Below are 27,375 nucleotides of genomic sequence, written 5' to 3'. Positions count from 1 at the left end.
ACCACTATCACCCTCATTTTATAGTGAAGTAGACAGAAGCATAAAGCAACCATGAACTTGTCTGGTATCTGTCATCACGAGGTGTGAACTCACACAGGAGCTAGCTCTGGTTTCCCAGGCCACACACCTAACCGTTATGCCAGTGCATAGCTGCAGACTTTCCCATCAGTGAGAAAGGAATTTCCCAGAGACAATTAAAACATCGTTTTCAACAATCAACCTGGCAATTATCTTTAAACCAACTGTCCAGGAAAACCAGAAGCCAACTTACATGAAAGGAACGAATTAAAAACAACAACAAAAACCCGGCACCAGGCTTCTAATAGGAAGTGAGAAATCCTCAAAGTGGAAAAAAATAGCTGGTAACTGAAGTCAGGAGGGACCCAGGATCTACATACACCTTATGCTGGTTAATATCGAGTGTCAACTTGATTGGATTGAAGGACGTAAAGTATTGATCCTGGGTGTGCCTTTGAGGGTGTTGCCAAAGGAGATTAACATTTGAGTCAGTGGAGTGGGAAAGGCAGACCCACCCTCAATCTGGGTGGGCACAACCTGATCAGGTGCCAGCGTGGCCAGAATAAAAGTAGGCAGAAGAATGTGGAAAGACTAGACGGGCCTAGCCGCCCAGCTACATCTTTCTCCCATGCTGGATGCTTCCTGCCCTCGAACATCAGACTCCAAGTTCTTCAGCTTTGGGACTTGGACTGGCTTCCTTGCTCCTCAGCCTGCAGACGGCTTACGGTGGGACCTCACCTTGTGAACGTGTGAGTCAATACTCCTTCATAAACTCCCCTTTATATATACATCTATCCTATTAGTTGTGTCCCTCTGGAGAACCCTGACTAATACACACCCCACAGATGTGGTAGCTAAGAACCTTCTGGCAACGCGAGAAAAGGCTTCCACTGGGACACTGAGAGCCTTCCTGTTGACTCAATCTCTGATTCATCAAGGATCTTCTGATGAACAGAAGAGGGCAAGAAGGATGCACACGCTTAATTAAGCAAACCCAGAAGATACAAAAGTCATCGTGTGTAGAAACAGGTTGCTCCTGGCTTCACAATCCAGACAATCAACAGCATTATTTATTCTATTGGTTCCAACTAAGCATATAGAGCAAATTACATCACAGGGGAGACTGAGGGCACCCAAAGCTTTTAGATAATGAAGTTTCTCTAAAATGAAAGAAAAGAGAGCATCCCCAGGCTCCCCAGCTCCTTCCTGGGTCTTCGTTCCTGCCCTGTGTGCTAGGAGTCTTCAACCTGGTCCGTTTTCTTCCATCAGCACAGCATACTCAGTCCTTTGCGTTCTCTTAGCTGCCTTCATTGGCACTGCTCGTCTGCTAATTAAACACATCTCTCCCCACCGCTCTCCTAAAAAGGTTCTGGGAAGATGGCCATTAGCCTCTGAGCCACCAGAGCCCATCTCCCCTCCTCCTATATTCGGGCTTTCCGGGCTGGTCAGCCCCACTGCATGGCCCTCCAAGCTCATCCGCTAGGGGACGCTTTCCTCTCCAGACTCCCTCATTTCTCTTCAGGCCAACCGTTCAATTCTCGTGGCCACCTCTTCAGGCTGCTCCCAAGCTCTCTGTGTGTTTTGGGAGCCCTTTGGTGGTCCTCGCTTTTCACCCTCTACTTCTTCCTATACAAGCCCTCCTATTTGCCCCATGGCAAATAGGAGTTCATGATGAAATATCAGTTCATGATGCCAAACCACGGCTGATGCAGGTAATGCATTTCTTAGACCATCCAGAATGCTCCATGCGAATGACCCCACATCTTGTATCTCAAACATAAGATGTTCCAGATTTTAGGATCTTACTTCCAACACCAAATCCTCTTCCTCCATTTTCTTTAATTTTTTTTTTTTTTTTTAAGATATGGGGTCTTGCTTTGTCACCCAGGGTGGAGCGTGGTGGTATCATCACAGCTTGCTGCAGCCTCAAACTCCTGGTCTCGAGCCATCTCCCTCCCTCAGCCTCCTAAGTAGCCACTTAGAGGTGTGCACCATCATGCCAGCTTATTTTTTTTTTTTGTAAAGATGGGGTCTATTTTGTCGAAGCTGGCCTTGAATTCCTGGACTCAAGTGATCCACTTGCCTCAGCCTCTCAGCTGGGGTTATAGGTATGAGCCACAGTGCCTGGCCTTGTTATCTGGAACTTAAATAATTGGCCCCAGAATTTTTTGAATGGATCTGCCATTTGAGAACATACAGAAACAAAGGACTGAAGTTCAGAGGACATCATTTAGATATTCTAGTGAGAGTCTGGATTTCGGGGGAAGAAATGGGGAGGCTTCTGGCTTCCATTAGTAATAAGCAACACCCTCTGTCTCATAGACACCCCTATTCAAGAGAAATGAAGGGCTGGGAAGAGGATGCTGGGTGAGGGCAGTGGGGACTGAGATGGAAGCCAAATGTCATCTATTTCACTTCCTCTGTTCTTTTGCCAACTATTTATTATCTACTGATGTTAAAACTCCAAACTCGAAAGAACCTTCCTTCCCACATCCATCTCTCTCTAAGTCCCCAGCATCTTTCATGGGAGAGACGGCTCTGGGTTGACACCATCAGACCCCTGTGCGGCTGGGACGATGCAGATGCCTAATTGTAAAGGGGTCAGGTTACGTGATGTGGTGAGTACAGGCTGGGGGTCTCTGAAGTCACTGCAAACAGTACAACACATCTGTCTTTCTCGTCTCGTTCTGTCCCCACCTCAGGTCACATAGCAAGTCCCAGCCCTGCTTGGTTCCAAATACACAGGATACAGCCCCAGGGACTGGGGGCAACATCCAAATTCCTGCTGCCCATCTAGAAATATCCTCATGGTGTTACTTCCTCTACATGTCACTACCTCCAAATCTATAAAGCCAAAGTGTTCCTTCTATTATGAACAGCTAAAAGGTCACTGGACTATCAAGAACATGAAAAGGAATTCTAATCCTTCCACCACGTCCTCCGGATGTTAACCTCACAAGAAAGGGGTCCTTGTCCGCAAGGCAGGGCCACATATTTGTTGCCTGCGTAATTACCACACAGCAACAAAGATGAAAATTCTTTTGACAATTTCACTTAGGAAAACCATGTAAAGTCTGCTAAGAAGCTGCGTGGACGCTCCATTCTGACCTGTGCAATGTGATGAACTTACTCCCAGGAGCCACGACACATCACCTCAGCAAAGGACTCAGCACATACTCACACACTTCATGAATTTTCAGGTCTTCCTGACCTCATATCCAAACTTCATTCACCACAATGTGAGCTGGTCAGTCATTCAGCAGCAGACTGACTGACGGCAAGGAAGAAGAAAAGGACATGAAAATGACCAACTGTGGGCGGGCCGCTGGCCAACAGCAAGGTTGTCTCCAAGGGTGGACTGTGAGTGTTTTGCCCACCATCTCCCTAAGAGGAGGCGGAAGGACAGCCTGTACGAGTTTTGTCTCTGACTGCCAAGAAACACTCGTGCAGGCTGTCGTCGCAGGCAGGGGCAAAGCCAGTCACGATCAATCAATACTTAGCCCTCTTACTCACCTCCCCAACTGCAGGGTCAACATAAAGCCCATTTAGAACATCAGAGAAACAGTTCACAGTGTGCTGGTGACCTTGGTGGCAATAACATCTCCCAACTCTCCTCTAAAGCATCATGAGCCCCAGGGCGTGGGCTCCCTCTGACAGGGCGTGTTTTCCGGAAAGCAGTAACATTTGGCCAGGCTGTGGTGAAGTGCCCGGGGAGATTCCTTAACCATGAAAGAGGGCAGTGACTGGCACGCTGCATATCCCGAGGGCCCAACGTAAACCCAAGCGTGTTTACTCATCACCCAGCTCTCCCCTTTTCTCCTTGCCACAATACGAAGAACCGTCTCCTCAGAGTACACACGCCAGCAGTGCAGCGTGGAGCTCAACGGCTCATTTTTGTCCCCTGGCTCTATCTCTAGATGCTCACTCAACCCTGAAAACGGATCTTTTTTTGAAGCCTCTTAGTCTTCACTTGCAACACCAACACCACATCATTGTCCTCACTACTCCCTGCAGTGTCTAGGATTCTAAATGGAAAAAAAAGTATGAAATTATGTATGCTTGTGTGTCTGTGTAAGCGAAAAGCATAGTGTGAACTGAGTAAGTGGGAACAGACGGACCCTACATTAATATATGGGGTGGGGAGGGTGGCTGGGTTCCAAAAGCAAACAAATTAGCCGAAGTCACAGTGTGTGTGTGTGTCTGTGTGTGTGTGTGTGTGTGTGTATATACATATAGTTTTTTTTTTTTTTTTGAGACAAGAGTCTCGCTCTGTCACCCAGGCTGGAGTGCAGTGGCGCGATCTTGGCTCACTGCAACCTCTGCCTCCCGGGTTCAAGTGATTCTCCTGCCTCAGCCTCCCGAGTGGCTGGGATTACAGGCGCGTGCCACCACACCCAACTAATTTTTGTATTTTTAGTACAGATGGGGTTTCATCATGTTGGCCAGGCTGATCTCGAACTCTTGACCTCAGGTGATCCACCCACCTCGGCCTCCTAAAGTGCTGGGATTATAGGCGTGAGCCACTGTACCCGACCTAATATATTGTGTATGACATATGTATCAGCCACATGTGATATATGCAGATTTTTCAGTAAAGTCCCATTAATCTTAGCATTAATTCACATGCCTACTTGTCAAGACGACATTTGTGCGAGAGGCATCTTCCATGGGCCGGGGACGCCGCACGTGAAACACAGAAGAAAGAAGCCCTCCCATTCTCAGCCACCCTCAAGTCTGTCAATTACACTCTTAGGTTGCTCAAAACTATGGCTTCTTTCTTGCCTTCCTGAGGTTTACCAACAGATCGAGTTGAAAAAGAGGATCAAAAGTGACAACCCAGTCACGGGCAGGTTTGATAGCACCCAGGTGAGCCCCGGTGTCACTCCTGTTGCCAACAGGGCACGTACTAAAATACAGCAGAAGAGAAGAGCCGTGTCAGACTCGTCAGTGGCCTGGAGAGTGCTTTCTCTCAAGTGTCTTCTAGTAGAAACCCACCTGCAAATTCTGGCAATTGGAAAAAGAGTTTCATTTGTCTTAGGGAAACAGCTTGCTCTCAAAGCACTGTGAACTATACAGTCATGAATAAGGCAGAAAATCCAAGAAAAACTAGTTCCAAGCTATGCTTAAGCACATGAAATCTGGCCAGGCGTGGTGGCTCAACGCCTGTAATCCCAACACTTCGGGAGGCCAAGGCGGGCAGATCACTTGAGGTCAGGAGTTCAAGACCAGCCTGGCCAACATGGCGAAACCCCTTCTCTACTAAAACTACAAAAATTAGCTGGGTGTGGTGGTGCACGCCTGTAATCCCAGCTACTCAGGAGGCTGAGGCAGGAGAATTGCTTGAACCTGGAAGGCTTAGGTTACAGTGAGCCAAGATCACGCTGCTGCACTCCATCCTGGGCAACAGAGGGAAACTCCATCTCAAAACAAAACAAAACAGCAAACAAACATGCAATTTTACTCATGCTTAAAAAGGAAACAAGGCCAAGTGTGATGGCTCATGCCTATAATCCTAGCACTCTGAAAAGCTGAGGTGGGGGGATTGCTTGAAGCCAGAAGTTCAAGGCTGCAGTGATCTATAATCATACCACTGCACTCCAGCCTGGGCAACAGAGTGAGATTTTGTCTCTAAAAAACTAATAAAAATATAAATAAATAAAAGGATATTCCATCATACATTTTGTTTAGCCACTCATGTCAATGGACATTTGGGTTACCTCTTCCTTTTGGCTACTGTAGATAAAGGTAGAGTCCCTGCTTTCAGTTCTTTGGGGCACATGCTGAGGAGGGGAACTGCTGGATCCTATTGTAATTCTGTGCTTAGTTTTTTAAGGAACCCTTATGATTTTTATTTTAATGATACCTAGCACAAACACTTGAAGCTTCAGAGAGCTGGTAGAATGATAAGAAAAGTATTTAATTCATTTTTGTTCTATGATGGCTCACTAGTGCTTCTATAAAGATGCTCCATTTTTCTGGGCAGTGAAACAATTTTCTGACCTGCTCAGTCATCTGCACTTCAGCCACTGGCGTCAAAGCAACACAATGCTGCTCCCCTGTGAAACTCCTGACAGCAGCTTGTGAGAGTGTCCCATCCCGGAAAGAGCCCCCTCTCTGCCCTGGAGGGCTCTCCAATCCCTCAGGACGCCCTTCTCACATCTCTTACCCCTGCAGGACTTCCTCCTGCCTGAAGTCTGCTCCTGTACACCAAGAACTACCTTCCTCAAACCATCCTTGCCCTCCTGGCTGCCATTCTCCAAGACCTGCTGTCTTTTGGACCCTCCACCCCTATGTGTTTTTTTTTTTTCTTTCAAACCTCTGGTGGCCTCTTCTGTTTCTTTTACTGGTTTTTATGCTGCCATGATCTACATTTATGGAAAGCAAGCTGCTTTCCATAAATAGTTGATAAAGGTATAGTCGAGAAGATTCTGCCCTCGGCTCTCTTTTCCTCTCAATGTTCTCTTCCTTGAAGATCTGATTCTTGTGGATAACTTCCAAACCTACACCTTTCTGCCTCATTTCCTTCCCAAGCCTGGGACCCACATTTCCAACTGTCTGGAGCACTTTATCATGGGGCCTCAAAATTATCGTTCCCAAAGCAAGCTCATCTTCCCTTATTGTACTTGTATGCTTCTTTCTTCCTGGCTTGATTTCCCTCCCATTTTCATGACCATCCTCTGAGCTGACTGTGTTCAAAACTCTAGGTGGCCTCCCCTCTCCTTCTCCGCTGTCCCACAGAGCCCTGGCCGCCCAGTGATATCTCAACATTCAGTCAGTCTGGTCCTCCCGGCCAGTCTCCTGCATGCTTTCCACATGACTCTGGCCAAAGTTTCTCCTAAAATGTGCAGCTGATCCTCCATGAAAACTGTGTGCACCCCATAGCCAATTCTGAGGGCCCCTTTGTACGACTGACTGTTTGCTGTCTTCCAGCTCCCAGCTGGCTCGTAAGTGGAGTTTTGTACCCTGCAGAATCTACCAAGGCACTCTGTAGCAAAGCAGGCCTTCCATCCATCTCGGGGAACCCAGCTGGTCACCTTGCACTCAGCCTCTGCCTGTCACCTCAGGGCTGGCATTTGGGAGTCCTGACTGCATGCCAAAGGTTGTTAAGTGGCTCTCTCTGAACTCATTTGAACAGCTGAGTAAACTGTTCTTGCCTTCACAAGGAAAAGAACTCCTGAAGTTATTAGAACTCACCAAACCAGTTTCTTTGTTTTTGAAGAAAGCAGGTAATGTGGCTTTGCCAGCAAGAAGCAGGCCTTGGGCGTCCTCCTTCTCAGATGTGTTTACTCAGGAGAAGGTGACATTTGGAAAGGGGCAGGTGTGTTTGCTGAACTGAGCTTCAGCCTAACAATTCCGGAAAACTTCCTGAGACTTTCTCTGCCCTGTAATTTCCCCACTGTTGATGGAAATATATTGCAGTCTCATGCAGGACTGCAAAGGGAAAGTCACACTCACTAGATCACTTATGTACCAAATTCTGGGGAACTTTTGGTGCATATTACACTTTAGATCTCTTTCCATTAATGATAATCATTGAAAATATTATCATGGAATAAAATCTACACTTTAGTTAACATAACGTACCAACGTTGTTTTCTTAGTTTTGCCGACTCTCCTATGGTGACATAAGATGTTAATGGGAAGTGGATGGGTGCAGACCATATACAAACACTGCTGTCTTGGCAACTTTTCTCTGGGATTATTTCCAAATAATTATTTCCAGATAAAAAGTTTATTTTTAAAAAATGATCAGCTTCCCTGCTTTCTCTGTGCAGTGCAGTATACTAAGTCCTTTCCAGACACTGTGCCATTTGCGTAACACCCTGCATGGGAGATGTCATCCACATTTCACCCAGAAGGAAATGTGGTTCAACAAGGCCCACACCTACAGCTGAACACACCCTCACAGCAGGGGTGTCACCTCAAATTCGGATCTTACCCATCCTCATCGACAGGAGCCAACCTGTGCTTCCTGTATCACGGCAATAGAGGAAAGGCGTGGGTACACATACATGCACTGAACACACACACGTGCAGTTTGTCATTCGGTAGCCAGGGTGAATCCTTTCTTAATAAACTTTCCTGTGACCCATTCTTCTCACTGAATAGATTCAGCCAGAGGATTGCCTGTTCTGCATAGGCAATGATGGCCCATGTGTGTCCTCAGGGACAGAATTGGCAGCGACGCTCCATGCCCACCCTGGATGTGACACCCACACCTGCGAGAGGACCCGGCCCTCTGTGCCCTATGTGCCTGCCTCCTCCTTTGAGAGTACAAGTCCCCCATGGACAAAGCCTGCCACTCACACACTCACCTACTCATTCATTCATTCATATATTCCTTCATGCACTGCTTGTACACTAAAGAAGCAAGAGTTATAACCAGTCTATGACATGCAAACCAAGGAATCATAGACCGTAAGGACTGTCAGAGGCACTGCAGGGTTGGTTGTTGCAGAAGAGGTATTCATCATGATCACCCCAAGAAGTACTTAAAAAACAGATTCCTAAGTCTCACTCCTAAAGTTCCGATTCAAGAGCGTTGGATAGGGCCTGGCAATCTGCATTTTTCAAAGCCCCCTCTAGTTCCCAAGCCTAGTGACTCTGAGGCACCGCCAGCTTTGGGGTTTTGCTCCACAATAAATCCTGTCTGGACATGGCCAGTCAGTCTCTGCTGGAGCACCCCGGAGGTGAAGGAGCTCCTGACCTCACAAGGGAGACTCTCACTGCCACGCTGCTCTTAGGCTTCGGAAATCCTTTTCTGCGTTCAGACGTTGTGCTTCTTGGGAAATTCACTCCATTGTTTCAATTTTGTCCTCTGATGCCACTAAGAAGATGCGTATGCCCTTTTCCACAGGACCAGACTGCAGGTACCTGATAGGAGCCATCATGCTTTCGAAAGTCTCTTCTCATCCACTCACTCTGTTGTGATGGAATGCATTCTCATCCCATTTCACACCTGAAAGTCGAGTGTGGCGTAGTGTTCTGCGAGAGTGCCGAACCTTGAATTTTGAAGGAGCCACCCTTTTCCAGGTTCTGGGCTCTTTTTAATGAGGCATTTTAGGGCAAATGTTCTTGACCTTGGCTACACTTTGGAATCACCTGGGAAGTTTAGAAACTACCAATGCATTGCTTCTACCCTTCAGAGACTCTGATATAACAGGGCTGGGTTGTATCAGGCTGCTCAAGGTGACTTCAACGAGGAGCCAATGTTGAGAGGTGCAGATCTAGAGAGACACTGCTTTCTCTCTGTGTTGGTCTATGGCTCATACTACACTCATTCACACTCAGCCTTTTTCCCTTGGAACTCCTGCCACACCAGGTCCTCCTCATCATGTTCTTGAGTAATTGATTAGCTGAACTTCACTGCAGCCCTTTCCAATGATCCCTGACCAGTGTTGTGTATTTGGGTTTGGGTCTATTGTTGAAAGGCTGCAACCACCAGTGCAGGTCCCACTGATGGAGCTGCTTGTTGACTATCTGCTTTCTTTCTAGCTTTGAGAACTTTACATGCTTCTGGTGTCTTTCTGTAAAACATGGGTTAAATTATGGATCTTAGAAAGATACTTTACTGAAAACCCTCTGGGAATCAAATTATATCAACTGCTTTTTAAGCAACTCAATACTCTTTCACAGATAAGGTAACGACTCATGGTCATGGAAGATCCATGCATGCATACGGCATTTATTCTGAAAATGAGTCGTATTAGACAGCTCTCTGCATTTCTCTCTGGTGGCATCCTCCAATGGGGAAGCCAGCTGAAGCCGCCATGACGGGCTTTTAGGGTACTGCAAACTGATGACATTTCCTATGTGTGGCCTCTCCAACCTTATTAAATCAACTGCCACATGCACTGAGACTGCTAGAGTGACGTCAGCTCAAGAGGCCGTGAGCCTCCAGGAAGATGTGCCTAAGACAGTATTAACACATGTCTCGCTGGCCAGAGAACAAACTGCCAAATGGGTTCTCCAGAGTTGTAAGGTCTTTGACCCCATTATGACAGCATCATTCAACTTTGTATGAATGATGAGACACGAGGCAGGACACACGTGAAAGGTTCTAGGACAAGCTTGGGAAGGTAAAGTTACATTTGCTAGAATTTTTATTTTTATTTTAGAGACAGGGTCTTGCTCTGTCACCCAAGCTGGAGTGCAGTGGTGCAGTCATAGCTCACTGCAGCCTTGAACTTCTGGGCTGAAGTGATTCTCCTGCCTCAGCCTCTCCAGTAGCTGGGACCACAGGTTTGCATCACTACGCCTGGTTAATTAAGTATCTTTTTGTTGAGACAGGGTCTTGCTATGTTGCCCAGGCTGCTCTCGAACTCCTGGCCTCAAGTGATCCTCCTGCCTCGGCCTCCCAAAGTCCTGGGATTTACAGGCATGAGCCACTGTGCCCGGCCAAATTTTTATTTTTAATTTTGAAAAGTGACATTTCTCTTATATTCATAATACCAAGACTCTAGATAACGTGGCATTTTCAATTTTTCCCATTTCCAGCAAGGCTGACCTTGTAACTATTATTTCTCCATTTCTGGCTATGCTCTCCCCACTGGGGCCTCTCAGTAACACCTGCCACCTCCTTCTCTCAAGGGAAGGAGAATTGCACTGAACTATCCTCCAGGTATAAAAAATGTACAAAGCCGGACATCACTTAGGGGGATCAGAGAGCTCCCGCTGCCCCAGCACATTGGCTTCACCACACAGAAAGCAGCTCTGCTTAGCTATTCAACTGACACTTGAATGCCGCAGTCTGGGATCACCCGAGGCAGGACAACCTCACATAGTGCTCCTTCAGGCCCTATGGTCACGGAGGGCCCCTGAGGCCACTCCAAACCAAATTCTCACTGGTAGTGAGGATACAGCCCATAATGGGTTCTATTTCTGCCAAAAACCTTTTGCTATTTTCTCCTGGCATTTTTCAAATGCATGTTTAGTAGACAATCAACTCCCCATGTGTCTCTCTCCATATAATTGTCTTTAAAAAACTGCCATAGGAATTGTCTACAAAACCGTCTATTTTAGGTAAAAGTGCAGCAGATTCTGCATGTGACAGTCCACAAAGCTTTTCCTGTTTTTTGTACCTCCCTCTTCTCTCACATTAATGTTTCATCTGGTATTTAATGGACAGGCTTAAGATTATTTTTAACCAATCTGCTATTGATGGACACTTAGGTCATTTCTATTATTTTAATTATTCATTGGATGTCTCTGTTCAAATGGCATTTCATGTATTAAAACAGATCCTTCTAGTTCAAGGTAAGGTAAAAGTGTGTGTGTGCGCGCATGCACATGCTACATAGATCCGTTTTTCAAAGCATGTTTTAGACACTGGAGTAGAATACGGAAAACTGCACAAGGCATATATGTACTTCATAAATGACTTAAAGCAAGCACCAGTAAAATATTACCAGCACTCCTCAAAGCCTTTCTAAGCCCCTACTCTTTATAAACCCTATTTCCCCTCCAGAAGTAACTACTGTCTTTATTTTGTGATAATCATATAATCATTGTAAAAGAGGTAAAAAATCCATCTTGAAGAACTGCAAACCAAAGGAAAGAAACTGTAAGCGAGATCTAAGTGCATGTTGGATTTCACTGAAAATCATTTGAAGGCTGGTTTGTTTTAAGCCAGTTTCCTGCCTTTCATCTTTGTTCCTGCCTGCTGCTTACCAGGGACAACAACATAAAAATAACACGAGAAAGAGGGAGGGAGAAATGTAACTGGGAAGTAGAAATGTACTCACCACAGGGCAAGTCGTTGCTCAACTTCCTTGAGAAAATTGGTATGAAATTTGTGCAAAGGTTCAAAATTCGGGAATATGAGACTTTTCAGCGTTTCTGGCATGGCGTCCTCCTTGCTCACCGTGCTCTGAAACCACTGGAAATAAGAAGACGGTGCACTTACAGGTGGAAAGATCAATGGCGAGTGTCTGCAGTTCTCCAGAAGTCACATGCAGCCAAACGCACTGGGAGGAGCCACGGCTTCCTGCAAGGTTCTTGGCATTTCAGGGACACGGGGCTGCCCAGGCCTTACTGCTTCCCCTTTCTTTCCTTAGATGGGGTAAGAAGCAACCATCTGGATATTACTGCTCTCTGAAGTGTGCTACCCATCGACTGTTTAAGCCAGGAGAAATCTCTTAAACGGGGAACTACTCGAATCAAAACCTCCATTCTGGCCAATTTACTGGATAACCACTAATTTACGGCCACTGAGTATTCTGTGCTTCATTCCTTTAGGAACTTCCATCTCTGTTCCTTTGTGAAAACACTGGGCATGAAGGTGGCCAAACTTGGGAACGAAGCCACGGCCTTCACACCAAGTCGCTGCTGTGGCTGAGGTGAGCTGGGTGCACGATGCTTAGTAAGTACCTGTCCAGGGCCTAACACAGTCCACAGCCCAGAGGAACAGAAATTCACAGACCCCAATTTCCCTCCCAACTGGCTAATGCTTTCTCGGAATCCAGGGGTCAGGAAGACATCTGCAGCGCCCTGAGTTTGTTTTCGAGACTGAGCAGGACGGATTGAAATAATAAAAGGGAGTCTTCTGGTAGAATTTGCTGACAAGGCCCAATTTATTATCAAAGATAAAATGAATCTCCTGTTCACCTCCAAGGTCTCCCGTGAGCAAAACTCAGCAGTTATACTTGGCAATGGGCAAAACACGAAATGTTCTGGGCTGGTGCACACAGACAGTAAAACGTTTATTCATTTTCTCTACCTCAGAACTTCCTTCTTTTGCACTTGAAAATCATCATTATGAAAAACGTTATAGCATATATTCCCAATTAAATATACTATTAGCATTTAATTTCTATACCCTAGGACCACAATCCTTTCAACTGAAGTCAGGGAATCCAACATTTCATTAGCTCCAGCCTCCCCTGTAGAGCTGAGTATTAACTGAGATAAATCATGTAACTGAATGCTTTTGGGGAAATACCGCACATACCGAAGTGATAACTTCGAGATCCTTCAGATACGTTCGCTCGGTGGTAGACACTTCCTTAGCTATGAAGTATGCTTTATCAGTTGGGAATCTCTGCAAAACCCAGCCAAAGAAACAAGGCACAACAATCATTTTTGAGTATACGTCTTGGAGAATATCCTCATTAAAGTGATAATATTACTAACTTGGGATCTTTTGTTAGCTGGCATCAATGAGAAATAAAATTCTTAGTTATTCTCCTTTTTGTGTTAGGAGAATAAATAAGAATGTATTCTCCTTTTCGTGTTAAGAAAATAAATAATGTATTCTCCTTTTTGTGTTAAGAGAATAAATAAGAATGTATTCTCCTTTTCGTGTTAAGAAAATAAATAAGAATTACTCTTCTTTTCATGTGAGGAGGAGCTAGGCTAAGATAATGGATTTCCATGATGAGAATATAGTCTAGGAAGGTTTCCTTCCCGGTAAAAATTACCATCAGCAAAAGGACCAAATTAGGCAAAGGAAATACATAAAAAAGGAACTGTCTTGTCCTATGTCCGCTGGCGGAGTTGGTGTTCATGACATGGAAGTTACATTGTGGGAACACATGGTAGCTGGGTCTAAAGGGACAGAGGTGAGATCAGCTGGTGGCATCATCGGCCTCAACTCCCTTGGCGGCTGTCAGTCAGGTGGGCAGCCAGCCCCACCGTGGAGCAGGCCGGCCATCCAGCCTTGCTTTCTCTTTAAACAGTAAGTGCAAGGAGGTCACCTGTTGTCCACCATTTTGCCGTCTTCTCATAGGAGTCCACCTGACTCCACTGCTGGGTGTACACACAACAGACTTCAAAGCAGAGACTCAAACAAATACCTGGACACTCATGTTCACAGCAGCCAAAAGGTGGGAACCGCATGACTGTCCATTAACAGAGGAATGGATAACAAAGTGTGGTTTATACACACAGCGGGACATCACTCAGCCGTCAAATGCCAGGCAGTTCTGACCCGTGCTACATACGGATGAGCCATGAAGACAGAATGCTAAGTGAAATAAGCCAGTCACAAAATGGCAAATACCAGATGATTCTGCTTATATGAGGTGCCTAGAGTAGGCAAATTCATAGAGACAGAAAGTAGAATGGGGGTGCCAGGGGCTGGCAGGAGGGGTAAGGAGGAGTTAGTGACGGATGGATGTAGTTTCTGTTTGGGAAAATAAGTTCTGGAGATGGATGGTAGGGACAGTGGCACGACAACATGAATGTACTTAATACCACCAAACTGTACAACTGAAAATGGCTCACATGGTGCCTTTGCTCTTATGTATATTTTCCAATTTTTAAAATTCATACACACACACACACGTGCACACACAGTCACACACGTGCGTGAGCCCTCGGCCCCGTACCTTCCTGCGGCCCTCATCCTCATCGTCCGTCCTGGGGCAGGCCTGGTCATTCAGCAGTGGGCTGATCAAGGGAGAGGTCTGCTTGGTGTCCGGGCTCAGGTTGGGAGACAAGGTCACGTGGGCAGGGGCCACTCCCCCCTGCGAGTTCACAGACAGCTCGGAAAGGTGAGGGCTGCCAGTCAGGGAGCCTGTTTGGGGATGAGAAGTTTTAAAGAAAAAAAAAAAAGGTAATTTTTTCTGGGACCTGATTTCTATTCACTACTTTCACCTTTTTCAAATTGTAAGAACTTTGACTACCCCCCATGGCAAACCTAAAGCGATTCTTTATTTTCTAGTTTTTTTCCTAAGTCAAAGCTGCCTTAATAAAGATAGCATGAGTAATTCAATGGAGACTCTGTTATGTAATTAATTGTAACATAGAGAACTCTGCTTAGATAGCAATTAAAATAGCTGAAAAGCATAGTGTATCCCAAAATAGGAATTTCATCTCCCAACTACTGCTTATTTCTAAGAATTACTCAAGAAAGACACAGTGTCTATGTCACAATGAGACGTGGGGAAATGATTAGAAAATAGAACTATACTAATAGGCATCTAAGCAACTGGTGTACTTAGGACACACTACGTCCCGTAACAATGGGTCGCAGCTAACAGAAAGGTCGAGCAACTAACTCCCCATTCTACAAAGAACAGAAGCAAGCTTGTTATACCTGGTGATGTCATTCCATGTCTCTCACTGTTTGGGACAGAAACACTAGCATCACATTACAGGCATCTGTGATCACTTCAACACGCAAAACCAGACATCATTATATTATCACCATTTCCCTTTATGAGACAAGAGTGACAGGGCACCATGAGTCCTGGATAAAGGATATCATAGTAAGAAAGACGAAATTGTGGCTGGGCGCGGTGGCTCACGCCTGCAATCCCAGCACTTTGGGAGGCCGAGGCAGGCGGATTGCCTGAGGTCAGGAGTTTGAGACCAGTCTGGCCAACATGGTGAAACCCCGTCTCTACCAAAAATACAAAAAAATTAGCTGGGCGTGGTGGCATGCACCTGTAATCCCAGCTACTTGGGAGGCTGAGGCAGGGGAATTGCTTGAACCAGGGAGATGAAGGTTGCGGTGAGCTGAGACCGTGCCACTGCACTCCAACCTGGGTGACAAAGTGAGACTCTTCTCAAAAAAAAAAAAAAAAAAAAAAAAAAGGATATATCACCCGCTATGAGTCAGCCAAGGGAGATGATATGTACAGGACACTCTTTGCCAATATACTTTTGCAAATATCTGTATCTCAACCCACTGAAACTACATGGGATGTTTCAGAATATACTTCTAACCTAAGTGTTTTTGCCTAGCACTTATATTTATACTAATAAAGCAGATTTGCTAGAGGTAATATGAGGTAAGCGAAGTTAAAGTGACCTGTAGTCTTGTCTATCACCATGATAAGGAAAGCCAAAGTCAGAGATTTCTCAATTTCTCAGTCTACAGTTTCAGGCTCGCTGCTACTTGGTACGCTAAAGATCTCTCAGGGAAAAGGGGGAGGGCAGTTTTCTGGGAGCACCCCCATTTTCCTGTCATCTGTTCTCACCCTCTGGAGTCATGCATGTGCATTTTGGAATGACAAGATACAACAGCCTACCTAGAATGGAGCTGATGAAGTAAGGGCGGTGAATCTGATCCCAGTATAAACCAACCCTGGAGAAACCACCATCAGCCCCCACCCTTGATGCCAGGTTGAGCAGTCGGTAGCACCACCAACACAGTGGAGGGAGAACCACTGTACCTGGAGAATGACAGAAGGCAGATGTCCTGCCCAGGGACTACTGGTTAGTGCAATGATCCTTGGATAACAAGGTTAGCAAATGTGAGGAAAAGGCAGATTCTGTAAGCTCGCATTTTTAAATCCCTCTGCTTTTAAATCCTGTTTTTAATACACCTCACTAAAATGAAGCCTTGTGTTAGACAAAGACCCCATCACCCAAAACACCACCAGACCCAGAAAACCCCGGAGAAAAAGGCCAGAAATCGCTTCACAAATGTCAATTTTATTGACACTAGTGCACAACTAAGTACAATAATTGCAAAGGAAGTGGAACTTGTCAAACAGAAAAGGTGACAATGAGTTAGAACTGCAGTTATTTCAAGGTACTACACTATTCTTAAAAAAAAAACACAAAAAGAAAAATGTTATCACTACAAATAGGAAATAGAAAAGAGAAATTCTGGCAGTCTGTCTAGAGGTTAAAACATTTCATGCATTTGTGAGTTGCTGTTGGAGAGTTGTTTTTTGTTTGTTCACCATCATCTGGCAACATTCGGGGCTTACCTTCAGCTCTCGCACTGTGCGTGAGATCGGGTGAGGCAGTTTTAAGTGAGAGCATGCTGGACCTTGACTTTGCAGTGACGTGGAACAGAAAAAGCATTCGCCTCATCATTGAAAGAGTTGGAGCCGAGAATGAAAGGTAGTTAGAAGGCTAGTGGGAAGTGGAGCAGAGGCAAGGAAATAGCGAGTAGCAGGCCCTAGACAGCATTCGGCAACACACAGGAAATGAACTGCCACTTGGGGCAAGGGAGAAGTAGGGTGTGCACACTCCGATCCAGCCACCTCCACTCTCAGAGGCCAACAGCGAGCCCCCGTGCTGCATTGCACCTGGGAACACTTATATTTAGGGGACAGGGCAGTTGGAAGAAATGAGGTAACAGACTATGGTTCCAGGAGAGAGCCTGCCCTGCCAAGAAGGTGTGCCGCAGTTGTCAGCTGGATTTGGAAGACTCCTCGCTGTGCTCGAGGAGACAGGACTCAGAAAACAGAGGGCTGAGTGGGAGCTTCAGGGTCACCTGTGGACCTAAAGTAGGGAACAGCTCAGGATCAGCCCACAGGCTGCTGGCGGAAGGCTTGCTGCATTTCACTCATGTAGCCTAAAGATGTCAGTAACAGCTACTCAATATGTGCGCCCTGCAGACTTGGAATGACAAAATTAGGGTGATCAGTTGGCCTTTTCCTAAGACACTACTCCAGCTTTGCTTATAGGGCCTAAGAAAGGACGGATGATGGGTGTGTTTCAACAGCAAGACCAATAAGCCAATAAATATCAAGCAGTCTGGTCTAGAAATCTATCAGCATTTTAAGGAAGGGAAAGGCCTGAAACTCTCCAGTTCAGTTTTGCTAACTTGAGCTGCATCTGTGGAGAAGAAGCCCCTTCTCTCCTTGTAAGATAAATAATCCGAGGCTTTGAAAATGTATAGGTGACATGGGCCAAACAAAATATGTAACTCATTTACCTTTCAGCAATTAATGAAATATGCTGACAAGGGGGCAATTAGTAGAATTTGGCAGCTTGATAAGTAATTAAAATTCTCTTTTGACTTTGAGCCAGGGTGTGTGACAACAGTCTGTACAAACTGGTGTCCACACCAGCAGGTGTGAAGAGCTGTGTCTATAAAAAGCTAATGTCCAACGTCGCAGTTATTAGAACTACGTGGAATCAATTTTCACTGAAGTAGTCCATTTTACAAAAAAGCTAACAAACATGGTTCTGTTGTTAGGTAAAATGAGCCCAGTTGGATTTATATGGCATTATAAAGCTTGTTCACATCTTGCAGTGTGTCGCCCGCTTTGAAGGCACAGCCCCAGGCAGCAGGGAGAGGAAACTGTGACTGACACTCATTGCTACTCCATGAAATTATCAATGCCTTTGGTATTTCCAGCACTTCTCCCTTTATGAAAAATTAATGCAAAGTAATTTCTTTCATTAGGGAGCTCGAGGTAAATAATTTGGGGGGACCCTAAGAGGAAGCACCTGCTATTAAGGCAATAGGTGGAAAGAAGTTCAAAGAGATTAGAAAAAAGATCAGTCACACGCTGAAAGTCTGGAGGCTTCTGGTGTTTTCAAAATTATTTGTCCTATTTCCTGAAATTGTCTTGCAACTTCTTAGGCATTCAGTTAGATGTCAGGTTAGTAGCTCTCAAATCCTTCACCTCTTCCCTGTGATTTCATGACCCCTCCCGCCCCCCGCCATTCATCTAGAAGAGGTTTGAGTTTTTGCTGCCCCCTTGCACTGAAAATGCCTCCAGTCATACAGCTCTCAAGGGAGGCATTTCTAGTAATTGCTTTATAGAATCCTTTTAAGCATACACATTCTCATGGCACAAACAATTATGGAACTTCAAATTAGCACTGCTGTATTTATGGATTTCAATTTATCACTCAGCCCAGAAACTGCCTGTGCTGCTCTATCTTTGTAATTTAAAACACGCTCATCATTCTTCCCTCTTGGCTGGTCTGGGGAAGCTGGGTCTGCAGCGTCTTGATCAGCTCTTCCTCAGAGCTGCTGAAAGGCAGTGGGAGGAGGCTTTACCATCAATGAGCCAAAGCCAGGCCTTTCTTCCCGCTTTGGGATCGGGTACAAGCTGCCTGTTAACCATGTACCCATATTCTGTTAACCATGTACCCATATTCTGTTAACCATGTACCCATATTCTGTTAACCATGTGCCCATATTCAGGGCTTCAACACAAACTCACACAATTCTGGGAAAAGAAAAACACTTCTAATTTATTTTTCAAGTAATAAAAATGGCATTTCTAGTTCTTAACTGTACCTGTCCTGTTTTTTAAATTGGTCTCCAGTTTTTAACTATATAGGTACTATTTTTTCCTATAAAGGGGGAAACTAGAAAAACTGATAATTAAAAAAATAGTAATCCAAGATATGTTTATTAAATAGCTAATATTTGAGAGTGAGAATACTGACTGAAATGAGAATATTGCTTTCTCAACTTCTCTTTTCCAAAATTTTAAAGTGCAATTATAAAAAAGTTGATATGTTTTTTCTTCAATAGTCCCCCAAATAAAATTATTAATTTTGAAATCTTCTGGGTGCCACTTATCTACCATAATTTGTCTTCTTTTATTCTGTTCTAAAATATAGGAGATTTTATCTCTATGTGCCCAGCATATGCTCAAAAGGCCCAAGTAGGAAATATATTACAGATGGAAGTTTTCATCTATTTTTTTTTTGAAAGGCTCTATTTAAATCCATATGCTCTCTCTAAGAGGATACAATGAAGCCTCTCTAGAGATTATCCCATTTGAAAGCCAGTTATCAAAAAAAGGGCAGTATTATGCTGAATAATAGGTAGCTTCCTGAATAGGCAGGCCTCACTAGAGTCCGATATCTAGGTTGGGGCCCTGCTCAGTGGAATACACAAAGCTGGCGGTATTTTATAGAAGTTACAAAGTTCCACAAGAAAAACCAGGTTACAGGATTACCCATGTTAGCAGTGTGGTCCTCTTCTTGATACCTGAGGTTGCTGAGGGTAATGTATGTGTGCTTCTTACACCCAGCTCCTTTAAGAAAAGTTTCACAAGCAGCTAAGCATCAGCTTCACAGTTCATCATCAAGCAATTCAGAAAAGCAGTAGCAATGCAACTTCCAGAAAAAGAATTGAAATGCACTAATGGAAAAGACACAGGAGAATGCTGCTTTGTTTGAACACGGAGGTGGCCGTGGTGGTGATGGTGGTGGTGTGGTAGTGGTAGTGGTGGTGGTGGTGGTGGAAGTGGTGGTAGTGGTAGTGGTGGTGGTGGTGGTGGAAGTGGTGGTAGTGGTAGTGGTGGTGGTGGTGGTGGTGGTGGAGGAGGAGGCAGTGTTTGGGTTGGGAACATGGTGCTTCGTACCAATGAAAAATACCATCTTGTACTCAGGACAAAGCTTCAGCCATCAGTGGCAAAGAACAGTTACAATGGACAGTTTTTACAGCATGACACCTGTTAGGACAAGTAAAAGCCCCTTCAGTTTAGATCAACAAGAGATATTAATACCGTGCATACACCGTGACATGAGCTTGGCCTTCCATGCTCAAAGAACCACCAAGCTCATTGTTACTGGAGAAGCCAGCATTCTTCCCAGTGGTATGAGTCCATGCTTTATTGACATACTGCATTCTTCTGCCATGGAGAGAAGATGAAAACAGACAGCATCTGTGAGAACCTACATGTTGGGTGCCCATCAAAATGAAAAACAGCTCATCGGCCATCAGAAGTCAACCGGGACCAAGTCAGGTAAGGCCTTCTCTACATTCCCACCTACTTCCCCACCCAGCAACACACACACATATCTCCATATCTATAAGCTCAATTATCTTACAGATGTGACATAGGTAAAGGTTTCTATCCCCATTTAAATACATGTTTCCGTTCAAAACATAAAGGCAAATCCATGGGTCGGCTGTGTAGGCTCTCCATGCAAGCTACAGTCACAGATGCGCTCTGTTTCAGTGAGACCTCTCCTCTAGCTACAGTGATCCTGCTCACCCCCAAGGGCCCCCCTTCTCCGATGCACTGCCCAGAGTACAAAGTGCAGGCCTTGTCAGAAGAGCAAAGTTCACCTCCTCTTTTCCCACTTTAGTGAAATCTGGCACCACCCAGGACGATGACTTAGGATATGCTTTCACATGAAAGCTTGCAGTCTGGGGAATAGGATCACTGTATTCTAGAGGAAAGAGGTATTCCAAGTACAAATTGGTATTCAGCAGTGTTAAAAAAAAAAAAAAAAGACATCAGACAGTGCTCCAACAGTGCAGGAACAGAAGCTACACCATGCTTTGAGGGTAAAGACAGAACGCTGAAAACAAAGCCGTTTCTCCTAGATAGGTACATGCTGACAAGACACTGCATACAATGGAACAATGGAAAATGTTTTCCCAAACTGATTAAACAAATGACAAAAATGAGAATGAAGTCCCCAGCCTTTTCTATTTCAAATTAATTTGGTGTATTAGAAATTTTAAATAAAACATATTATCTACAGTATTAAATATACACACAGAGAGAACAGAAGGGAATTTGATTAATAATATAGGCCAAGCTGGTGAGGTTTGGTTAGTCAGGTTTTCACAGCAACCTTAGGCAGAAAGGGGAGTAAGGGTAAGGGATTTATCCATCAGCCATTCTCGGTGCTTCTGGAGCAAGCAGCCAGTGTGCGTCCTTAACTAAGGAAGACCTGTCTTCGGTCTTTCTATAAATCACTGCAGGGAAAGTGAAAAATGCTTTACTTCCTACAAAGAAACTTTGAGGCCCAGAAAAAAAGGAGTTGTTAGCTTGGTTTCAAGAGCCAGAAAAGGTCATCTATGAGTAGTAACAGACTGGTCACCATGCCACTGCAGGCTCCTAAGTGACCCTTCTATCATTTCCCACTTTAAGGCCAGCTATCAATCCTGATTCATAATAAAGCAGAATCACTCCTTCACAACCCCCCACACCACTACTGCCTCCACATTTCACTCAAAAGTAGAGTCAATCACGGTCCGATGCTTTTTACTCCACACACACACGCCTGCCCGGTGGTCCTTGCTCCCTCCTTAGCGTCCTTGGTCTGTGTGCTTTTCCATGTTGCAGTGATTTCTAGCTACTCCTCACTCCTCAACATTCTGCAATTGCTGCACCTGGCCCCAGCAGCACACTCAAGTATCTCACAGCACGAATTTCCATGACCGCATTGGTGGCGCCGGCCCTGTAGAGTTAACCTTTTAGACTGGCTTGCAACTACTCATGGAGATCAGATATCCCGTGGCAACAGTTGATTACTTTCATACAGAAAGCCACTCCAAGACAAATCAGAGTAACCTGATCTGGAGACTACATGAAGACGCAAATGCACTGCCTCCACTCCAAGTAACACTCAAACACTAGGCACCGAGAAGATGCTGAAGGCTCGGTTTCTAGGCTACCATGCTGTGATGGCTGTGTCAAGTGGCCAATCCACACCGAAATGATCCTGAACAAATCAGAGTCTATTCAATGTTTAAAGCTTTCAGGAAAAGAAGATTTTCTAATTCTTCCCTAGCGTCTACCAAGATGTTTAATTGCTTTCACTAGGGGTTAAAAAAAAAAGTTCCTTGTGCTTGAGGTTTCGTTTTTTTCTTTTCTTTTCTTTTTGGAGTGGTGTGCTGTTTATTTTATGAAATGAGAACCTTCTTCAAAACAAGGTGCTACCTCCCCTCCTCCCAAACACACATATGGCACAACAAATCAGCATTTACCACTTCTGTTCACGGGGAGATGCTTGGAAATCACTCTCTAGGTTACTCTAGGAAATGACAAAGCTGCCCTTTTTCAAGGATATATCCAAACAGCTGGTACCAGACCACTTTTGATCTCTGATGTCTACAACTCCAGGCCAAATCATCATAGAGATTTTATGTGTGTGTGTGTGCGCTTTTTGTCATTCTTTTTTAATAGAAAGAAAACTGCTATATTAAGTGTCATGCAAATTTTGGCCTAAAAGTCACAGCTTCATTTCAAATTCCAACAACTGGGAGAGATGTGCACATGTGCTCACTAGAGACACCATTTTTTATTAAGTTTCACTCAATTAAACAGAAACAGATGGAATTAAACTAACAAGGAAAAAAACAGGACCAGTAAATTCTTTAATGTTGTCAGAGTAAATGTCTTTAATCACTTGCTGCTCATAGAGGTTCACTCAATGGTACCTTTCTCTCCATATGCTCTTACGGGCTTGGCTAACAGACAACCCATATAAAACTCATCAGAGAGCTACCACTTTAAGTGGAAATGGTAGCATGGATTATTTTTAAATGGCTACCTCTTTAAATTTATGCCTGAGGTTGCAATTTTGTGAATTTCTGTAATCGGACCTTGATGATGACCTTGAGCGATAAGATATAAATAACTCCCACATGCTTAGCGTTCCAATAATGGAACACTAGGCATAAATGGCTATGGTTCAAAGAAACTTGCTCTATCACAGAGATTACCTAGAAAGCCTCTTCTGCAGTTCAATTTGTAAAATGTAGTAGGAATAGAATAGACTCATACCATCAAACTAGAGGCAGGCCAGTCTTAGAACTAAGCCTGGAGAAATGTTTACAGACTATAAAAGAGAAAGTCGAGGGAGAAACAGTCTTTCTGGGGAATGTAACTCTAAGAGCTCTTGAAATTCTAGCTAATCAGAATACGGTCCCAGGCAAAGAGAAGGGATCCAGACAGAAGCGAATAAAACCAACATAAACCTGACAGTGAAAGGAACCCAGATTTGTTAATTTAAGGCTGGGTCTGCCTGTAATCCAATTACTCACTAACAGCTACAGTTTCACCAAAGCCATTCTGTGCTGAACTATGGAATAATTAATGCTTTAAGTGGAAACAGTAGATTAAAAGCATGTGAATACTGATTACAGGTATGAAACAGAGCAGTGTGCACACTCACGGCAGTTTCAATAACATTTAAAATGACAGATTGATCTTTACATTATTTCTTCCTTTAGAAATTGCTTGACAACAAAACCAAATTTTTGCTCTTGGAACCAAATTCCAGGGCTAATAACCAAAGCTGAGTTTCGGATGCACATTCAGAGCAGACTGGACTTTGCATATTTGGTGGGAATTTTGAGAGGCTCGTGCTAATGTTTCAGTTTTGCAGGTCTAGCTTTTTTCAGCATTGCCTGGCTTCAATCTTCAAATAAGCTCTCGAGAATAAAATCAGAATTACTTACATTTCAAGTGCAGGCCACCTGGCACAATTGGGGGAGATAAATTAGAAATTCCCAAACATGAATCACACATGCAGGGAGGAATCCGGCCCACAGACTTCCTCTAATTAAACACCTATCTAATAAAATATTGTCAATGGCACACAGATGACTGTTAAAGGAGCTGAAGCCATTTATTGTGAGTTCTGGAGCTCATTAAAAGCATTTCTTCATGCTAAAAGAATTTCTTGCGTTTTTATTTTGCCCTTAACAAGCAGCAGCAAAGGCAGCCACAAAAGGGTCTAAAATTTACATATTTTGACATAATGTCCAACGAAAGATATTAGCGCAAGGAGGCCCTGGGCTTTAAGATTTGTGTTTATACAGGGCTTGTTTTCCATGCATGGTCTTGAGACAGTATGTCACAGAGCAGCTAGTGAGTGGCTGGTATCGGAAGGCCTGGCTCCCCTGTTGAGTCAGAAGAACCCTACACTAGCTATTGTCCTAGAAAGATTGGTTGAGAAGTCTCGGAAACCCTTTGGAAATCTGAATACATTCAGAAATCTCTAATATCTGCTGCCTAGTATCCCACCCAACCCCACCTCTGGCCTTCCTCCACGCTTAGCTCAACTCCATGCACACGCACGCCCTTCTTAAGCTAGAATGAGATCTGCAGGCTGAGTAAAGACCTGGAGGACTGGAGTCTCCCCAAAGTCAGAAGGCATGGAGGGTGGCATGGTAGATGTTGCTGGCTTTTCCTGACTGAGATCGTCACAGTGACACTGCAGAGACCACATCAGCTCAGCAAACATGCTCCACCAGGCTCAAAGAATGTACAAATGGACTCTTTGGCCAATGTTATGGAATCTTTATTAGCACAGGACAAGCTCCTCTTGAGGCAAGTAGTGACTGTCCGCAGCACATCAGGATGTATGATAAACAGCCTTTAAACAAACTATAAGCACCATTAATTACACCAGGATTGCTGCTTTTGTAAATACTGGCCAAGAAGCAGAAATTGAGTTGCTTGCCTGGTACAAAGCCAATGAGGAAAAAACTCTACGAGCAACTCTTAGAGTGAAAAATTTTGTCAACACAGAACTGAGTATACTGCCATTGATCAACTGCTCTTAAAACACTTAGATAAAAATCACTGCTGTAGGAAAAAGCAAAACAAAATAATGATTGAAGCGTGTTTTGCTCTGAGATGCTTATATGTGATGATTCCTGCCATAGGCTGTGTAAATTCATACCCAGCGATCAATGGTATTTCATTATCAGACTGCTGTATAATTAGAGGGGAAAAGAAAATTCATTTGAACAAACCACTTCACAAACCACAGGATTCCACACTGGGTTCTGTTTAACTCACACTTCACTAAACACTCATATAGCAAATTGACATTCTTTCTATGTCTGAACGGATTATGCAAAAATGTGTTATAACTGCAAAACCCCCACAATATAAAAAGAAGTAGTTCTTCCCACCTATTATGGCCTGTAATTGCCTAAGTCTACTCGATCACTCATTTCCACATCTGATTTGAATTATTAATTCATGTAAGACTCTCCAAAATTAAAATACTGAATCAAAAAGCTCCTATTGCACCAAGATATCACATAGGCTAAAAAAGTGAAGTCTAGAGACCAGGTTACAGTTTCAGCTTTGTCATGCAATAGCTGTATTACTTATGCAAAGTCACTTAACTTTTTCAGAACAAGAAATGAAGGTTTGCCCAGATGAACTTCTGAGGTCCCTTCCAGTTTAAAAAATTCTGTGATTCTGTTAAATACATAAATTTAAAGCAAGACGTAAATAGACTACTTCAATGAACAACTCTCAAACGATCCAACAATGAGCTTGATTCAATCAGGCACTGAATCAAATGATTAGGAAAACAAAAAAAAAAAAGTCTGTATAAAAACGGATTAAGTGTTCAGATTCTTTAAAACCGACTTCTGGACATTCATGTGGACAAATACTCATTTGTGAATGAGATGAGCCAATACCCCTCCATTTTCTACGCTGCTGCCAAATTCTACTCGGTGTCCTAAGCATGCTTGGTTCTCCCCTTGTGATCAGGTCACGTGATGAGCCCAGTGAGGCCCTGGTATGGTGGCACATCCGGGAGCTATCACTGTTAGGACTCTTTTCAATAATTTTGTAGTTACTTAGGATCTAAAAATTTTATTCTACAATTTATCCTTTTTTTTTCCCCTAAAAAAAGTACCTAAGGCTGAAAAGTGCAAATCACAGGCATCAAGAAAAAGCAGTTTGTTTGCGATGTTTTTCTTATTCTGCAAGCAAGCCAAAAATTTAGCTAACACTTTTACTGTATTCCACTAGATTCGAGAAGGCCTGGGTAAGAAGTGACCCTGGCTGCCCAGGACAAACAGCTGGGAAGGCCAAGGAGCACTCCAGACCAATGAGATCAAAATCCCTAGGGTCAGGGTCCCGGCGTCACTAATTTTTAAAATATCTCAGAAAATTGCAACGTGCAGCTAAGGCAGAGAAACTTCAAGTGAAAACCAGGCTCTTTAAAATGCAGGAATGCTGGGTGAAAGGCAGTGACACTGGTGGGCAGGATTTAAAAAGAAGTCACTCTCTCTCCTTACACTTTCTTTTTTCTGGCTCAGAGAAACATCCAAGTATCACTATTCCCAACAGAGGACACTGTTCACAAGAGTGTGAATGGTAAGACAGTGTCTGTAAACCAACCAAGAGCAACCAAGCTGGAAAATAGTCCTTTGCGCCGCACACAATTCAAAGGCAGGCGTTTAGTTTGTTAACCTACTGGTGACAACAGTGCCTATTTCAAGGTGTTACTCTTCCCCGCATCCTGCTCAGCAGTATTTCAGTCTCACCAAGAGATTCTGAGAGGCAGAATTGTACTTCTTAAAACATAACAATATGATCCACCAATGCAAACCTAAACCAAACCCGCAATCCCAAATAGATTACAATTCATGAAGATTTGACAACTTTTCTAGTATTTCACAGGAAGCCTGGGAAGCAGAAATAACCCCCAATTCTTCCCATTAAAATATTCATTATTCTTGACTAAAGATTTCACCAACACAATCTCAACTAGCTATCAGTTTACATTTGGCCTTGAATAGTGTCAATTCCTCACTTCATGAGGCATGGACAAAGCAGCCCTCCTTTTAAAAAAGGGGAGAATGGGAAACCGATCCCTTTCCTGTAATCTCAAGGATGCGTCAAACTCTCAACCAACGGGTAGGTGATCTGCATAATTGAACATACACAGAAAATTGCCACATAAATATAACACACTATACACATGATCAGATACATCATAAAGTGTTTCTTGCTAGCCTTCAACCAGCAAAATAAACAAGTTCCTGGGAACTTGTCACTAGGACTTTCTGTTTATCTTGTCCACCTTTTCTGGAAAGCAAGCCACTTATGTGAAGTTGTGTTTTTCTTAACGATTTTTAGAAGTCAGGCAGACCCTTTCAAACATGTGCCTGTCCAAAACCTCCTCTAACAAATGTAGACTACAAAT

The 27,375-nt window shown here is 44.0% G+C and overlaps 1 protein-coding gene across 8 annotated transcripts in view; it reads right to left on the bottom strand.

The window, feature by feature from the left end:
- The window catches only part of FARP1 (FERM, ARH/RhoGEF and pleckstrin domain protein 1), a 303,757-nt gene that overhangs the window by 26,518 nt on the left and 249,864 nt on the right, over positions 1–27,375 (bottom strand). For all 8 annotated transcript variants that reach the window (XM_045376837.2, XM_074021301.1, XM_065533409.2 and 5 more), the window contains 3 exons: positions 14,346–14,533; positions 12,968–13,057; positions 11,763–11,896 (listed from right to left, as the gene is read on the bottom strand). In XM_045376837.2, coding sequence (XP_045232772.2) covers positions 11,763–11,896; positions 12,968–13,057; positions 14,346–14,533 — 412 coding nt within the window. The remainder of the gene's footprint in view (positions 1–11,762; positions 11,897–12,967; positions 13,058–14,345; positions 14,534–27,375) is intronic.

This window comes from Macaca fascicularis, chromosome 17, assembly GCF_037993035.2.
Source record: "Macaca fascicularis isolate 582-1 chromosome 17, T2T-MFA8v1.1".
NCBI classification, from domain to species: domain Eukaryota; kingdom Metazoa; phylum Chordata; class Mammalia; order Primates; family Cercopithecidae; genus Macaca; species Macaca fascicularis.
The sequence above is the reverse complement of the archived record's forward strand: the minus strand, read 5'-3'. Positions and strand labels throughout refer to the sequence as shown.